The 19,093-nt window shown below is 41.0% G+C and overlaps 1 protein-coding gene across 1 annotated transcript; it reads left to right on the top strand.

Annotated features, from left to right (window-relative positions):
* The first annotated feature begins 4,515 nt into the window (after nt 1–4,515).
* Nucleotides 4,516–9,018, top strand: wfikkn2b (WAP, follistatin/kazal, immunoglobulin, kunitz and netrin domain containing 2b). Its single transcript, XM_047377701.1, has 2 exons — nt 4,516–4,755; nt 5,740–9,018. The coding sequence occupies exons 1-2, from the start codon at nt 4,570–4,572 to the stop codon at nt 7,282–7,284; spliced, it is 1,731 nt and encodes a 576-aa protein (XP_047233657.1). The 5' UTR covers nt 4,516–4,569; the 3' UTR covers nt 7,285–9,018.
* The last annotated feature ends 10,075 nt before the right edge of the window (nt 9,019–19,093 follow it).

Genomic DNA, 19,093 nt, shown 5'->3' with positions numbered 1-19,093 from the left:
CCTGTCAAATCGCTGTATAAATCCTCTGATTTTCTGAATAAGTGCTACTACGAGGTTCCTCAAAGGACTCTTCCTCAAAGCCAAGATTGCAGAAAGCAGTGTGCCAGCTGTGTTTTACATCTAAACCAGTGCTCAAACTGAACTGTATTCTGTAGCCAAGAATACCCTTTATATTCCACAGGGCTACACAGTGATAGGATCAGGACATTAAACCTCCGAGTTAAGGGAACAAAATTATATTTCTACTTGTGTTATTTATGTGCTTTATTAATTAAAATTTATTAATGTAAACCTGGGTGTTGGTTTACCTGATTTGGGTATTTGTACAATTCTTGTACAATTCAAATTGTTCCAAAGTCCAAAAAAGTCTTTAATTCTTAGAAAATATATCATGTAAAACTATCAGTTCCAATGAAGAAGGTCCGAGTATCAAATGGGAGTTAAAAAGTTGAAAATTGCTTGGGGCACAAACATTACAGTCCAAACCACCTACTGGATAAAATCCACATTTCCAATTCATTAAGCTTGGAATTTGAAATTAACATTTGTCATTTTTATGACATTGTCATTTTTATATCTGTTTCTGCAAGGTGGTGTTTTAACCTCTTATGATGGCTGTAATTCAAACCATTCAAAAATCCACAATGCTCTTTCATTCTTTTAACAGAAGTGATAGGCCCCACAAGCAATATATACCTTTCCTCTTCCACAATTAAAGTCTACTTGGATGCTATTTATGCCTGCCATATTGGTTTTAATGGAGTCACGCCAGGTGCTCATACTCTGGCTGTATGATTTTTAAAGGGGGTTCCTAGACCTGTGATTAAACCCAGTTTCCCTTCCTGGGATCTCATAGTGGTACTCATAGCTCTTTGTGACCCTCCATTTGAACCTTGGGAGTCAGTAGATATGAAGATTATTTTGTGTAAAGTTGCTCTGCTTCTTGCTCCGACAACTGCAAAGCGGGTTGGGGACCTTCACGCTTTGTCTATAAATTCAACCTGCAAACACTTTTTACTTGATTGCTCCAATGTCACATTGCCAACCCAGCAGGGATCTAGACAGAGACTCTCCCACTGGATTGTAGAAGCCATTTCTCTAGCTTACAGCGCCAGGGGTCACCCAATGTCCTGTGGTGTAGGGGCTTACTCTACCAGGGGCGTAGCGACCTCCTGGGCCCTATTTAGAGGGGTGCCCATGGGGTATTTTTGTGCTGGAGCCAGCTGGTCTTCGCTGCACAGATTTGTACAGTTTTATGGTTTGGATGTGACAGTCCCTTCTGTGGCTCACTTTGTTCTTTCTGCTGGATCTGAAGTGCTGCACTAGTATGCTGTGCTTGACCCAGGTTTCATGGCTGCTCTTTGGGGTGTTTATTTATGTCCCACACTCATGTGTGGAAAGGAGCGTAATATTATGCAAATACATTGCATAACATTATGCTCTGTTTCCTGAAGGAGAGGAATGAGGTATAACACATGGCTGCCCTGATCTTCAGCTGAGCTCAGTATGGAGCGGCTATCTAACTGAGCAATTACGCTGTTGACAGACGGTTATATAGTGCAGGTGGGGCCTGTCCTTGTCGTCATAACCATCATTTGCTTCGAAGGCGTAACTAAAGGTGGCTTCAGCCAGGGCACTCAGGGCGTGATATCCCACACTCGCGTTGTACCTCATTTCTCACCTTAGTAACAGTAGTTATATGCATAACATTACATTTTATATTCAACACCTCCTGCGTCAATACTTTGTAGAACCACCTTTTTCTTCAGTTATAGCTGCAAGTGTTTTGCGGTATGTCTCTATTAGATTTGCACACCCAGAGAGAATTTTTCTTTGCAAAAAATCCTAAGCTCACGTACTTTTGCAGCATCTTACAGGTTTTTATTCCAGGAATAACGTGAATGTAGTTCCATCCATTTTCCTATCAACTCTGGCAAGCTTCCCTGTCCTTCTGAAGAAAGCAATTCTCACGGCGGGATGCTTTCACCGGCATGTTTCAATGTAGTGATTCAAAGCTGACGTCATCGGAGCTATGAAAGCCGAAGAAACAAACTTTTAAACTGCCATTGCCAGCGTGTCTCACGGGACGACGCAACGGAGGCGCATATCTAGAGCGACAGAAACTCGCAGGCAAGTTACTTTTTTCCTCCACACAGCCATTCCCGGAAGAGCTTGAAAGCTGGAATTCTGTCTGATACAAGAAGGTCAGAAGATTCATAATTGATCGTAGACCCCGCCGACACTCCGGCGCAGGTGAAAACCCACAGAGGTTTGTTTCCAAGGAGATGAGTTTTCCTCCTTGTTGATTCAGTCGACTACAACGGTTCTTCATATTTTACCCGTTTTGGACGGATGAGAAGTTTACTGTTTTTGAGTTGATCACAGACGTGTGTCACTCTGGTTCCCCCCCCCCCCCCCCCCCCCCCCCCCCCCCCCCCCCTGTTTTCTTCAGACCTTGGACCCATCTTCAAGCTGGTGAAGAGAAGAAATCAATGTCAAAGTAATGTTGTTTTTTATATTAAATATCTAGAGGTCTGGGCAGGATGAGGCATAGTTAAGGGGATTTCTTTGTCCCAGTTTTATTACTGGAGTTTTTCCACCGAGTTCCCGCCTCAGAGTTTTATAACCCTTTGTTCGAGATTTGGGACGATCAGCTGGTAGTGGCTAAGGGGACAGCCCACAACTGATAGCAAAAATCGAGATATCAGCACACCAGGAGGGCTTTTCTTTCCAAATTAACCCAAATGGCACGTTTTGTCCATAAACCTGCAGGTTGGATCTTCATAGACACTCAATGAGCATATATTTTCTTTTATTATTATTGTTAGGTAGTCATTTTTGCGCTCTTTGTATAGAATACTGCTTTGAGTTAGTTAGGTGAAGGATTTTAGACCAGAATGGTGATTATATCAGGGCTATATGGTTTCAATAAATGTTCACATATATAAAGAGAAGCGTTTTTGTTATTCTGTGCAAGAGTGATTAATCTGTCAAAATAAGGTCAAAGTTCCCTCACCGTTCGGCAGGGCAGCTGATTAAACAGAGACATTTAGTGTGGTTTTGGTTCATAATTATCTATTGTTAATGATAATTAACTAATTGTAATTATTAAGTGCTTTGAGCCCACAATCACGGCACCAGAGGACATCTCTTTCTATTCGTAAGCAATTATTTTTGGTTGATAAAAAACTATGTTCCTGAATTATGATTTTTAATTCAAATTTTTAATAAATATTAATTAATCAATAATCATAATCCTTACAGAAGGCATTTGGTTGGAATGGTTTTAATTTGGGGTACCAGAGTAAAAGGGACAATTGTATGAAAACGATTTGAAAATGATGTATAATGTTTCATCCACTTGACAAGTATGCACTACTTTGTGTTGGTCTATCCTATGAAATCTCAATAAAATACATTTAAGTTTGATTTATAGCGTGTCGTGTTTATAACATGAAGTTTGAATTTAAAATTTAGACATATTAATATACTGAAAGTAACAGTAATGTTTTGGAGCGCCCCAGCCAGAGTCTTAAATTAAATCGAATAGAGAATCTGTGGAGGGAGGCAAAAAAGTAGGCTGATGGCAATAATACTCTAGAGCCTCAAATTTTAGAGCTCATTACCACACATAAATCATCAATATACACGTGGAACCATGCAAAAAGGGGTTTAACAAGGGTGTTATTGCTATAATTCCAATAAAGATGTCTCTATTGATTATTGAATAGAGCATAAAAACGTTTTGACTTGCACCTTTGGATCAAAATGTAAACTAAAAAAAACCAAAATATTTTCTTTTTAAAATTGATACTTATTGTACAGTGTTTATCACTGCAGAGATGCCTGTCTCATTTTCCACCAGGGACTTCCTGGTTGAATGGAAATGATTGGAATTCTAAATCTGTCAGGGCAACGAATAATTTTGAGCTCAACTTTACTTGTGTTATAGGACGATCTTCTACTACAAAATAAACAGCGTAAATGCCACTTCTGTTATATAGCAAATCTTTAGATTTTTAATTTCCATTTTAGGACTGTGCATAAACGGAACATCTGGCTTTAATCCCAATACAATCATTAAACCAAATTTCTCAAAGCAACACAATCCCTTTTTTAAACTGTGCGCCTTGGCGCGCCGTGCGCCCTGGCGCCGCTGGAGCCCGCGAAGGGTTAAACGGGGTTACCAGCAATCCCTTTAACAGGCAGGTGCCACCCCCCCCCACCCCCCCCATACCCCACCACACCCCCCTCACCCCACCCCCCCCTCAGTCCCAGCCCGAAGTGGAGCTCCGACTTATTAAAACAGCTGCCTCCAACATCGCAGGAGCAATTCCTAATTGTCATATTGAGAGTTACTTGGCGAGTGTTGCTGACGGTGATAGCTGCAGATTTAAGAGTGTACCCAGTGATCGCTTCAATTTACCCTGATTCATCAGCTCAAACACATTAGGTTCGCTTTATATTCGCCTAGTATTACTCTGAACAAGTGCAAGCTTGGAGCTGGATCACAGACTCGCAGCTCTGTCTCTAATTTTCACCACTTGCAGAGTTGCACTCCGCTCAGAGATGCGGTGGATGCTGTTTCCACGTTGGATCTGGTTCCTGGCGTGCGCGTCTGCGCGGATGGAACTCAGCGTCGCAGTTCTGACCCGTTTCACCTATTCGCACGCGGGCATCTGCCCCAATGAGATGAACCCCAACCTATGGGTGGATGCCATGAGCACCTGCACACGGGAATGTGAATCTGATCAGGTAGTTTCTATTTTTATCCCTATATGTAAAATGAATATTAAAGTTTAGTATTTGCATGCAGAAAAACTGTTGCCAATAATTTATAGGGTTTTCCAAAGGTATCCCTTAAACTTTTTAAGGTTTGTGTCCTTACATGAATTGAATTGGATTTTATTGATTGACCAATACAAAGTAGTACATAATTGGAAAAGGAAATAAAATTGACAAAAACCGTTTGTGTGCCTCCTACTCTAGTGAGTCAATACTGTGAAGAATCATTTTTGTTGCAAATTTTTTGGAGATTCTACTTTGCAAAATAGTTCAAGCTCAATTAGATTAGGTGGATGTCTTCCTACAGATTCTCAGCTGCATTTAGTTCTGGACTTTGACTGGGCCACTCTAACTCAACTATAGCACCACCTTTACATAGGGTCGTCCTGCTGGAAGGTAAACCTCCACCCAAGTCTGATGTCTACACACTCTACCAGGCTTTCTCCCTGTACTTAGCCCCATGAATCTTCCTGGCTTTCTTTGAACAATAGCTTTTTTTTCTTGCCACCTTTTCATAAAGGCAAGATTTTTGGACTGCACATCTAATACTTGTCTTCTCAACAGATTCAATTAAACACAGGTTGACGCTGTTTACCAAATTAGGTGAGTTCTGAAGGTAATTAATTAATACATTTTTTAATGAGCTGAATACACACCGTGCCTTAGATTTATATTTCTTAAAAAAACAGAAAATCTAGTATTGTTTTACTTCCACTTTATAATCATGTGCTTCTTTCTTTTGGTCTTTCACATAAAATCCCAATAAATTAATCAAAGTTTGTGTTTGTAACATGACAAGATGTAAATGTTCAAGGAGGGGGTTCTTTTGCAAGGTTCTGTATTGTTTTGGTTGATTGCATTATAGAGTGTGAAGCACTTTTTATTGCTAACTTGTAAAATCCGCCACATGCAGCGAATATCCTTGATTAGTGATTTTCTCTTTAATTCTTACAGGAGTGTGAGTCCTTTGAAAAGTGTTGCCAAAATGTCTGTGGGAAACACAGTTGTGTTGCTGCCCGTTATGTAGATGGGAAGAAGGGCCCTGTAGGAAAGCCCAACGAAGCATCCTGTGCCAGCTTTATGTGCACCCAGCAGGGCTCTGAGTGTGTCATTTGGGACGGCTACCCCATGTGTAAATGTCAGGACCGCTGTGAGAAGGAGCCAAACTTCACTTGTGCCTCAGATGGCATGACTTACTTCAACAAGTGTTTCATGGATGCAGAGGCATGCTCTAAGGGCATCACCCTCTCAGTTGTCACATGTCGCTTCTATGTCACCTGGCCCAACACGAGCCCCTTTTTTCCCCAGGTGACTACGCTTCGACCTACAAATGCTCCCCTTCAGGCCACCATCCCACCTCAAATGAAGCCTGAGCCACCTGTGTTGGTCAGCAGTCCTATTCACAAGACTGTAAATGTGGGTGAAACAGCTAGCTTCCTGTGTGCTGTCACCGGTCATCCCCGGCCTGAGATCACTTGGGAGAAGAGGCTGCCCTTGGGAGTAGTGAGGGTGGTCTTGAGGCCCAATAATGTGTGGGGGAACATGGTGGTCACAAACATTGGTCAGCTGGTCATCTATAATGCCCGGCTGCAAGATTCAGGCCTCTATACTTGCATGGCTCAGAACCCATCTGGTTCAGTCCAGGCCCACCACCCGCTCTCTGTACTGTCAACAGATGTATTCAGCACCCCAGAGCCCGAAAACCTCACCCGCTGCCTCCCTGAAGAATGTAAAAAACCCTTTGATAGCCCAGAGAATTGTGGAACTGAGCAGGGGAGAGTCAACTGGTACTATGAGTCCAAATCCAACAATTGCTTTCCGTTCACACACTGCCACAGCAACAACGACCAGCTACCCAGAAAGGTTTTTGACACATACGAGGATTGCATGCAATGCTGTGGTCCGGAGCTGTCCAGCCCTTGTCAACTGCCTGTCCTGCAAGGAAGCTGTAAGTCATATGAGCCTCGGTGGGCATACAGCAGCACCATGCGTGAGTGTCAGTCTTTCATCTACGGAGGCTGCGAGGGAAATGACAACAACTTTGAGTCAAAGGAGGTCTGCGAGAAGATGTGCCCCTTCCCAAAAAACCACCACTGCAAAGCTTGCCAGCCGAGAGGCAAGATGGTAACAAGCTTCTGTAGGAGCGACTTTGTAGTCTTGGGTAGCATGACAGACATTACGCAAGAGAAAGGCTCAGGCCACGCTCTTGTGACTGTGGAGGAGATCTTTAAAGACGAAAAGATGGGTTTACACTTCTTCGGCAAAGAACCTCTTGAAGTCACTTTCCTCAACATGGACTGGAACTGCCCATGCCCAAACATAACGGGCATGACTTCAGAAGGTCAGGTTATCATTATGGGCGAAGTCAGTGAAGGCATGGCTGTCCTTCAACCTGAGAGCTATGTGGGCGCTTCCAGTCCTCGTCGTATACGGAAACTGAAAGAGATCATCTCTAAGAACACCTGTGATATTCTCAAAGCAATCACAGATAGCCCTTAGTAGTAATCAGCTTCTCACTGTACATCGCTTAGACTTGACAATACTGTGACAAATTGTTGTGAGCTTAACCTCACAGAGGCACTGTTTGAAAGGTTTGAATCTTTTATCCTTTTTTTTTAATTATTGATACTTCTTGCAATTCTTGGCTTGGTTCTTTTTCAGGCTTTATTTTCAGGAGCTCTTTATGAAAAACCTGTTAATCAGGGATTTTGTACATTTAACTTTCTGTATTGCTAAATGATGTAGGATGGAGATATCATGTTTTCTTTCATGTTTCTAGTGTTATTGTGCTGTGAAAAAGCCCCTTACAGACTTTTTTTATTTTTACTTTTATTTTTGTCAGACTTAAATGTTTCAGATGATCAACAATTGTTTATATCAAAGGTAGCCTGAGCAAATACAGAATCCAGTTCAAAATTATGCCTTCATTTATTAAATGAAAAAAGCTAACTAAACCAACTTGCTCTAGGTTAAAACTAATCACCCCCTTTGTTAAATCATGAAAGACCCGCGTTTGACCAGATATTTTGGAAAGCTGATTTTAATTCCACCAGCCCCAGCCAGACCAGGTTAGCCCTAGACCCTTAGAGTCAGCATTATTGAACGTTAATAGAACCTGTCTCACAATATGAAATCGTCAAATAGATATGAAAAAGCAACAACAGGCCCCAGGGAATCCAGCAAACCTCAATGATATCCACAAATGGAGAAAACACAGAGCAGTGGAGAACCTTCCCAGGACTTAAAATATTCTGTGGACTAATGAGTAAAAGGTGAAACTTCTTGGAAGATGTCTGTCCCCTTGCATCTGACATAAACCTGATACAAATTACCTGGATGTCCTACTGTAATGAAATCACAAATTCTGCCCTTTACCAGAAAATCATGAACAGACAAAACCTGGCCATCAGTTAAGACCTTAAGCCCTGGCACAGTTGGATTATGGAGCAGGACATTTATCCAAAGCATATCAGGAGGTCCACCTCAGAATGGCACAAAAAATAGAAAATAAAAAGTTTTTTAGTGGCCTAGTCAAAGTATGTACTTAAATCTGACTGAGGTTCTGTGGCATAACCTTGAACAGGCTGTTTAGGCCTGAAAAATCTCCCCAATGTGGCTGAATTAAAATATTTCTGCAAATAAGAGTGATTCCTTCAAAGCAATGTAAAAGACTGTTGTTTATTGGAAATGTCTTATTGCTGCAGCTGCAGCGGTTTTATAGGCTAGAGGCTAATTACTTTATCAATATAGGACCAGGATGTCTTTTGGCATTTAGGCTTTATTAAAAGAAGTCAGCATTTTAAAACTGCATTTTGTATTCATCGAAGTTATCTGTGACTGATGCTAAAATTTGGTTGCTGATATGAAACATTTAAGTGTGACAAAAGCAAAAAAACAAATAGTTGGCAAATGCTTTTCACAACACCGTAGCTTATCTTTGTTGCTGTTCATCCCCTCTCCTGTATCCAGCAGAAACTAAGCCCTTTGGCTATATTGTTCAGAACAGATCTTTTTTATATCCATGTAATTTAAAAGCCTTGTATGTGTGAAGTCTATTACAACTCTACTTCCTAATAAGAACTTTGTGTATACACCTTGTATTAAACAAAAGCACCTATTAAACATATTATAAGCATTGATTTATCTGATTGAAAATAATTAGTTGTGATATAGTTTTTTGGTAGAATTTTTTCTTACAACTAGTTTTGTTCTTTTTGTTGGCTTTCTTTTTGTTTTGGGGCTATTTATTGCTGTATAGGCTTTGTTCTTGATTTTGTATGTAATATCTCTTTAAATAAATGAAAATGTATAATAGTTTGTGTCAACACATTTTCTATTTGACTCCTTGGACAGAGCATACAGCATTTAGCTAAATAACTCCATTAGAATTATATTTTCACTGTGTTTGTCTCTAAGCTCTGAGTACCTCGGTGGCTCCTCTGACAGCCTCTGATAACAGAGACCTTTGAGTACTACATTCCCAGCCAACTCTGCCCCCCATGCTTTCCCTAAAAAACTTCAAAACAGAATCATTCATTCTAAAGACCCCAGTGGCATTGTAAAAACCTTCACCCTATTTTGCTTTGCCTGCAAGGTCCGGCCTAATTGGGTGAGGAGCCCGAGTTGTAAACCTCAGATCCACTCCCATAGAGGAGTTATGTGTTTCATGCCGTGCCAACAGATTTCTCTGGGTTACTAGGAACAGGCCTTGGTGGGCTACAACGAGGGTGTTCTACTTCCCAGATGAAATTCTGTTTCTCCCATCCAGCGATGGAGGCAGGACATCAGCGCAGTACATCAGTACAGAGTTCCTTAATGGCTGCTGTTAAATGGAGAACTATTAGATCTGCAGCCATTTGGATCAAACGACAAAGTCATCAGCAACACAAAGCTACAGCTGCAAAAAGTTCTTGGGGCTGCCAGACAATTTATTACTTGGAAATACCTTTTTTCTGAATATAGTAATCAAATCAAGATCAAATAAATGAAACATCCGCATGTCACTTTATTTATATGTACTGATAACAGTACAGTATCATCGATCCATTAATATTAGGAAACACAATATTTTAACAAAGCTGAGGTACAAAGTTTAAGTGAAAGTTTCATATGAATTTCAAATCATATCCAATTCATTTTTATAGACACATGTATGATGTCTTTTATGTCATTTGTTGCAATTTTAGTTTTTTTCATCTTAGTTCTTGATACATCAAGTAGTTGAAAAAGGGTTAGGCGGTTTGGGAAGTTTGCTAGTTTACAGTGAGCAACCTTGCTCCTCGAAATGTCAAATACATTTATTTTTTTACGACCCCCTTGGCCTTTATGTTTCTCAGTTTTTCCACAGGAAAGGGGTGGAGTGAGAGGAAAGACAGCAAAGGTCTTCCAAAAAGTCGAACCTCATCGTCATTCCCATTTATTTATTCTTTTTAACTAATATACAGTAGATGTACGCAACATTCTAAATGTTATCAAGGAGGAGTAGGTGGGGCAGGGATACACATAATGCAGTGTGCCTAGAGATCGAGGCTGGGTCTGTGTTTGTCTTGTTCTGAAATGTTTCTTTTTTCTGTGCAATGAATTGAGCTATATTTCAAAACGTGTTGGAAAAACTTTAGAAATCTCAGACTTAAGGAAAGGGTCGTCAATCTCGAGGTAATACAAACTGCTTTTGTGTTGGAATGATAAGAATGGTAACTGCCCTTATCGATAAAGTAAGTGCTTAAAAACAGATTGAATCGTTTTTTAAGACTATGGATTTTAGTGTAATTCCTGCTGTTTTTGGTCATTTACTTTAACGAAAACAGGAAATAGTTCTTTATTCTTTGTCCGGTTGAACAAAAGAGGTGATAAACGAGGACCGCATATCGGACTGGTTGCATACTCAGGTACCAAAGCATTAGAAGAGACTCAACCACATTTAATGCATTTTTGATGCAGAATCATCATGGGTGCCTGTTATAAAGAAAAGAAAATGTGAAAGAGGGAAAATAAAGATGTGAATGATTTTGTAAGGACTATAAGAATGCTGCAACTGTTAGCCGCTAATACACTAAAGGGGTGTTTCAATGTTTTTAAGAAATCTGAGCTACAGTTATACATCTCTAAATCAAAATATGACATAAATCTATAGTGATCAAACCTGAACCAGATAATTGTTTCTTAAAGACTGTGATTGATCACAGAGATTCTTTAAAATGCAGCCTAAGATTCAAGAAATCTTTAATCTTTTGGTGACGACACAAAAAACATTTAGGATACGCTTTTAGCTGTGGAATCTATTTGAAATTAAATAAGGAAATGCAGCGTAAAAACTGGTCAAACCTGGTCTAAATTATTCTACACTAATTAGGGAATCTTTAAAAGTAAAAGTACTCTGTGAAACCTTTACACCAATGGTATAACGTTTTGCCACAAGGGCAAAAATCATCATATTGAAAATGCTTTGGAGCCATTTGTTAAAACTCAAATAATGTAGTGACTTTATTTTACCTGGTCAACAATAAATTAAACATGCAATATTTTAGTGAAATGATTAAAGTATTAAAGTAATTTATGAGGGAATTAGATTTGTAAATCATTGTAGATCCAAAACTCAAAAGGTATTTGCAGCTTTGCCTAATTAAAAGAAAGCCATACAGTTTTACAGACTTAGGGTCGATGGATTTTTATTTTCTTGTCTATTCTCAGCATAGAGAACAGGATTTGGGTCATTCTTTCATTTTGCTATATTTAACCAACTTTAATAAATCCATTAAATTCAGATTTGGGTTCACCCAGGTCTGCTTTTTAGTAAAAGTTGCTTGATATTTGTGGTATTATTTACTATAACATTAAAAACAAAGCAAAAATGATTTTTAAAAGATGAACACGTTGTGTTGTCCCTAACATTTCAGTTTGTTAGTTTTTTAGTCTCCTTCAGCATCAGCCACCTGTGCTGGAGGGCCAAATATGTACCTGTCTTGAGTTATAGTCAGTGGCTGCACAAAAACTGTCTAGGGGCTACAAATGACTCTTAGCCCACACATTGCACACCTCTACTTTACACTATTTGTTTTTCTGAATCTCATGAACCTGGAATCGTGTATCTCATCTCACGACTAGTAGCAAACTTGCTACGGCCAAAAGACGAAGGTTAGAGAATATGATAAATGGTGTCTAGAATTTGGTGCACAGTTCCAGATTTATTGTCAGATTTATTGTCAGGCACATTGCGACGGTACCTGTTTTGAGGCACGCAAAGGTATAAAAGCATGTAAGTCAGGGGTGGTCATACTGATTTCCACATCAGTTTAATTGCACAGTGTTGTCTCTTCAAGCAACTTGAACTGAGGCCAAACATTTATAGCTATAACCAACAGTTCATCTGAGGAGAAAAGTTCAACCATTAAAAGAAAATAACACCATAATTAAATAAAACACCATCGGTTAGCTTGCCATCCAACATTATGTCTATTAAAGAACACCTTTAACTACTTTGATGTGTGGTTCAGGGTCTACAAAAGCACAATTTATCATCAATTAAAATTGAGACATATTTGAAACATGTGTGATCTCTATTTTTCAAACACCTGCAGACTTCAAAGCTTCTCTAATTTGAGCTAGACCAACTCAAAGGTTACACGAGTTATGCTTTGATATGCTGTTCAGATTTTTGCTCGCATTTCTTTTTTTTTGCATCCTTTCTCTTTCAGGCTGTTGATCCGATGGGGCCATCGCGTTCACAAACTCAGTTCACGCAAGGCCGAAGCTACGCTCAGAGCTCACATGTAAAGCTGAATCAGGCAGACTCAGAAAGAAGGATTGGCTTGTTTAGAGTCTCTCAAACTCTGTATCTGTCCCTCGCTGTAGCCCACCAAGACTCTGTGTCTGTAGATCTGTGAAATGTTTCCATGTTTTGGATCCAGGAGAGATCAGACAGGAACACCTGTGGAAAAGATTAGCTAGACGGGTGGTTTAAGACCTTTGATTCATGACCCTGCATCTGTTATGTTCATATGATTCGGAAGATCTATTGAAAAGATACAGTGGCCACTCATATGAATTCACTACAGCTGCTGCAGTATATCATCCTGTGGTAGAGGGAGCTGAAAGGTTTGAAGCTGGTAGGTGGTGGTGGGTCTAAAACTGATATTCAAGCCTGTGCACGGGAAAATAACTTTACTGCAAAACATGAAGAGGTGGTCCGAGCGTAGCACTTCACTTGCAGAGACCCTTTCTCAAGCAAAATAAAACATTCAAAAGTTACCATTTTGGGACAACCACTTGAATTCATTTTATTTCTCTACAGTTACATTGGGTTTTTATGTAACAAGCACAAAAACTTAATGTAAAGAGTCTACCTTTTTAATTTGGACCCTTCTTCATAACTTAATTGTTTCTCTCAGACATGCTGAATATCAACTGACTGATGAAAACCCTATCTTACTAGTGCCTGGAGCTGATCAAAGTTTGCCGGCCTCTGCTTCTCTACTTCCTCTTTAGAAATGAGTGCAGGTTCTCGGTAAGGTTACAATCTGGTGAGTTTTATGGTCTTAGGCTAAAGTTTTAGATATACTGATCTTTGAGCCACTTTATCAAAATTGCCTCGTGACACGTTGCCACATGAAGTTGAAAAATCCACAGATCATCATCAAATTTTTCTCGAGGTTGTTCTTGGATGATGATGGATGATGTGTTCTTGGGCAGAATGCACAATGGAGCAGTTGGTCGCACTGTTTCTTTGCAGCAAGAAGGTCCTGGATTTGAATACCAGCCTGGGGACTCTTTGCATAGAGTTTGCATGTTCTCCCCATGCATGTGTGTGTTCTACCTGGGTACTATGAGTCCAAAAACATCACTGTTAGGTTAATCTCTCTAAATGGCCCTTAGACATCAGTGTGTGTGTGCATGGTTGTTTGTCTTATGTCTCTGTGTCTATGTGTCTGTGTTTACCTGTGATAGACTGCCGACCTGTCCAGGATGCACCCCACCTCTCCTCCAAAGACAGCTGGAGATAGGCATCTGTCCCCTGCGACCCTGCAAGGACAAGTGGGTATAGCAGAAGGATGGATGGACATTGCAACACATGGGGTTTCCAGCCATTATTTCCTGGGACCACTACTTAAATCTGCAATCCAAGCCTGCCAGCTCAGTCAGTTTAGAAATTTGTCTTTTATACAGTGGTGTTAAAAAGTCTTGGGGATCATCAAGATGTTTTTTTGGAAATGTAAGCCAGGCCTGTTCTGTCTAGTCGTTTCTCTTTGTTGAGACAAGAACACTGACCCTTACTTAAGCAAGTGAGGTCTGCAGTAATTCAGTTGCTGTTTTGGGTTCCTTTTTGACCTTGTGGATGAATTGTCAATGTGCTCTTGGATGATTTTGGTATACCAGCAACTTCTGGGAAGATGCAGCTTTGTAACTGATAGAAGTCAGTGACTTTGTTTCTCAAGTGTTCTTGAACTGGATATGATGTGATGCTTACTGAGAACCTTAGCTTACTCCATGTTTACAGATAGTTTCTATTTAAGGGACTTTTTGATTCTATAAGTATGACACTAATCAGGCCCAGGTGGGGCTCATGAAACTAAAAAAAGAAGTTTTGTTGATCACAGACATTTTATGATGTAAGAATAGAGGAAATTATATTTTTACATAGGAGCCAAGTTGGTTTGGATAGCATCTTTTAAAAAAAAGGTGAAAACAGCCAGGTATGATGTAGCAGAATCAGGCATGGACATGAGCAGACATGGCATGAGCAAAACAATGTTACCCAGCAAAGAGTAAACAGAAAAGAAGAGTATATAGTGGATGGCACAAGTGAAAACAAGGAGACAGAAAGGCATGAAACAGGTGAACTGAATCTGGTTGAAGATGCTCATAATCATCAGACTGTTCTGTCCGTAGGTAGTTTAATTAAAATGTTTTCACAGCTCGAGTGACAGGTTGATAGGTTGACCTCCCCCGTGACCTCTCCCCCTCCCCTCATTCTGTACCAATTCCCTACATGTCACCGACTTGCGTTCTGGCACTTCCGACACGTCGATCACTTCTGGTGAGTGGGCAACAATAGAGTCAGCATCGACGTTTTTTTCACAGTTACTGCAGCATTTGCCGACTGTAAGAGTAAACGATGTCTACAGAATTCTTCAAACCTCTTCGAACGCGCCCGAGCCCATAAAGGACAAAGGATTCAAGCTGTATTTGTTCAGGTTTATAATTACCTTCGAAAGTAAGTTAATAATTGGCTTAGAGTTCACTGAACTGTCTCTTATACATGTAACATAGTGAGCTTGGCAAGGAAGATTTTACTATGTATACCTCATCTTACCTTATCTTATAGTGATATGTAAATGTTAAGTGTTTTTTGTTTGTGCGATGTTATGTGTTTACCCAAATGTTAATCTCACTTTCAAACAAGGAGGCAGGAGAGGTCACAGTTAGGGTTGAGCGAAGCAGGTCCATGAAGAAGAGCCAGAAGCCTCATGTTTTAAGTGTAAGACAAATCCACCCTACATCTACATTCCAGGGGTGTGCTTCAAGAAGCTAGCAGGAGTTTCAAGAAGTTTCAAGAAGTATCAATAGTGTGTATGTGTATACATACATACATATATACATATATATACATATATATATAAATACATACATACACTACTCAGAAAAATAAAGGGAACACTTAAACAACACAATATAACTCAATACATCAACTTCATTTAAATTTCTAAACACAAAGTTTAATTTGAAAATTACAAATAGCATTTTAAACAGAATGTGGAAAAACAGAACATTCAAACAGATCAAGATTACAAGACACAAAAGACATAAAATAAAACTATGTACAAGTATTTACAATGGCAACAGCAAGATCAACCTGAGTGACCGGTTCCTGGAAAAACCTCTTCAACAGAACAAAAAGGCAGATGTCTTTCTGAACAGAAAGTCTGGCGGTGTGGCTAAAACTCTCGCAAGGTCAGAGACTTGAATGGGACGCTGCAACTGAGACCTGTGGTTTGTCTTTTCTGGATGGTGAGCTAAGCATCACACAGGTGGTCTGCAGATGTTTGTGATGCCTCTTTCGGCTGTCCACGTCATCATCCATCAAGTTTAAAGGGCTGGCTGGACCACATCAGTTAGATGGAATCAGAAATATGCAGAATTAGAAGATGCTGCTCACAAAATATTACAATTAATTATATATATATATATATATATATATATATATATATATATACACACTGCTATATATATACACACTGCTCAAAAAAATAAAGGGAACACGTAAACAACACAATATAACTCAGAGTAAATCAAACGTCTGTAAAATCAAACTGTCCACTTAGGAAGCAACACTGATGGACAATCAATTTCACATGTTGTTGTTCAAATGGAATAGACAACAGGGGGAAATCTTTGGCAATTAGCAAGACACACTCAATAAAGGAGTGGTTCTGCAGGTGGGGACCACAGACCACTTCTCAGTACCTATGCTTTGTGGCTGATGTTTTGGTAACTTTTGAATGTTGGTGGTGCTTTCACACTCGTGTAGCATGAGACGGACTCTACAACCCACACAAGTGGCTCAGGTAGTGCAGCTCATCCAGGATGGCACATCAATGCGAGTTGTGGCAAAAAGGTTGCTGTGTCTGTCAGCGTAGTGTCCAGAGCCTGGAGGCACTACCAGGAGACAGGCCAGTACACCAGGAGTCGTGGAGGAGGCCATAGGAGGGCAACAACCCAGCAGCAGGACCACTACCTCCACCTTTGTGCAAGGAGGAACAGGAGGAGCACTGCCAGAGCCCTGCAAAATGACCTCCAGCAGGCCACAAATGTGCATGTGTCTGCACAAACGGTTAGAAACCGACTCCATGAGGATGGTATGAGGGCCTGACGTCCACAAATGGGGGTTGTGCTCACAGCCCAACACCGTGCAGGACGCTTGGCATTTGCCAGAGAACACCAGGAATGGCAAATTCGCCACTGGTGCCCTGTGCTCTTCACAGATGAAAGCAGGTTCACACTGAGCACATGTGACAGATGTGACAGAGTCTGGAGACACCGTGGAGAGTGATATGCTGCCTGAAACATCCTTCAGCATTGGCAGTGGGTCTGTAATGGCGTGGGGCGGCATTTCTTTGGAGGCCAGCACTGCGCTCCATGTGCTCGCCAGAGGTAGCCTGACTGCCATTAGGTACCGAGATGAAATCCTCAGACCCCTTGTGAGACCATATGCTGGTGCGGTTGGCCCTGGGTTCCTCCTAATGCAAGACAATGCTAGACCTCATGTAGCTGGAGTGTGTCAGCAGTTCCTGCAAGATGAATACATTGAAGCTATGGAAAGGCCCGCCTGTTCCCCAGACCTGAATCCGATTGAGCACGTCTGGGACATCATGTCTCGCTCCATCCGCCAACGTCATGTTGCACCACAGACTGTCCAGGAGTTGGCGGATGCTTTAGTCCAGGTCTGGAAGGATATCCCTCAGGAGACCATCCATCGTCTCATCAGGAGCATGCCCAGGCGTTGTAGGGAGGTCATACAGGCACGTGGAGGCCACACACAATACTGAGCCTCATTTTGACTTGTTTTAAGGACATTACATCAAAGTTGGATCAGCCTGTAGTTTGTTTTTCCATTTAATTTTGTGTGCGACTCCAAATCCAGGCCTCCATTGGTTAATACATTTGATTTCCATTGATGATTTTTGTGTGGTTTCATTGTCAGCACATTCAACTTTGTACAGAGCAAAGTATTCAATGAGAATATTTTATTCATTCAGATCTAGGATGTGTTATTTGAGTGTTCCCTTTAGTTTTTTTTAGCATTTACATACGTCCCGAGCACCGGGACATTTCCTGCTGTCCTGGGCTACTCAGTGGTTCCATTTTGGGCAGGACCAATGGCTCTGTCTGGGTTCGCGCTTAATTTTAAAAAATAAACAATCAATGCCATTTCTCTCGGGTATCTGCCTTCCTGAAGCCCCCACAGACCGAGGAAAGAACTGGCTGCAACGTACTGTAAAATAATGTTGTGGAGCAAGACATAAACACTAGTGGTGAAAAGTGCTGAACTCAAAAATCTAAAACAATGTCCATATACACAAAGATAATCCATCCCACCTCACTGTTTTTGGCATAACAACATGCTGATTAGACAGCATGATTATTGCACAAGTGTGCCTTAGGCTGACCACAATAAAAGACCACTCTGAAATGTGCTGTTTTACCACACAGCACAATGCCACAGATGTCGCAAGTTTTGAGGGAACGTGCAATTGTGCCATGGTGACTGCAGGGACGTCGACCAGAGCTGTTGCCTGTGAATTGAATGTTCATTCCTCTACCAAAAGCTGTCTCCAAAGGTGTTTCAGAGAATTTGGCAGTACATCCGGCCGGCCTCACAATCGCAAACCTCGTGTAACCACACCAGCTCAGGACCTCCACATGTTCACCTCCAAGATCGTCTGAGACCAGCCACCCGGACAGCTGCTGACACAATCGGTTTGCACAACTTAAGAATTTCTGCACAAACTGTCAGAAACCTTCTCAGGGAAGCTCATCTGCATGCGTTGTCATCCTCATCGGGGTCTCGATCTGACTGCAGTTTATCATCGTAACTGACTTGAGCAGGCAAATGCTCATATTCGATGTGGGTGAACGGTTTGCTGATGTCAACGTTGCTGATCGAGTGACTCATAGTGGCAGCAGGGTTACGCTAAGGGCAGGCGTATACAGTGACGAGCTACTGAGGCCCATTGTTGTGCCATTCATCCACGACCATCACCTCTTTTTGGAGCACGATATGGTGTATACATGGATAACATGGATCGGTGGATAGCGTGTTCCAATATCCTGCCAATATCCATCATCTTTGCACAGCCATTGAAGAGGAGTGGACCAACATTCCATAGGCCACAATCAACAACCTGATCACCTCTATATGAAGGAGATATGTTGCACTGAATGAGGCAAATGGTGGTCACACTAGATAGTTTTCAGATCCCCCCCAATGAAGCAAAACAGCACATTTCAGAGTGGTCTTTTATTGTGGCCAGCCTAAGGCACACTTGTGCAATAATCATGCTGTCTTATCAGCATGTTGATATGCCACACCAGCAAGGTGGGATGGATAATCAATGTAAAGGAGACGTGCTCACTTTCACAGATTTAGAAAGATTTGTGAACAATATTTGAGAAAAATTGTTATTTTGTGTAGAAAGACAACGTTTTAGATCTGTTAGTTCAGTTCATGAAAACTGGGAGCAAAAACAACGGTGTTGCGTTTATATTTTTGTTATATATACAGTACAGACCAAACGTTTGGACACACCTTCTC

Source organism: Girardinichthys multiradiatus, chromosome 10 (assembly GCF_021462225.1).
Source record: "Girardinichthys multiradiatus isolate DD_20200921_A chromosome 10, DD_fGirMul_XY1, whole genome shotgun sequence".
Classification (NCBI taxonomy): domain Eukaryota; kingdom Metazoa; phylum Chordata; class Actinopteri; order Cyprinodontiformes; family Goodeidae; genus Girardinichthys; species Girardinichthys multiradiatus.
The sequence above is the reverse complement of the archived record's forward strand: the minus strand, read 5'-3'. Positions and strand labels throughout refer to the sequence as shown.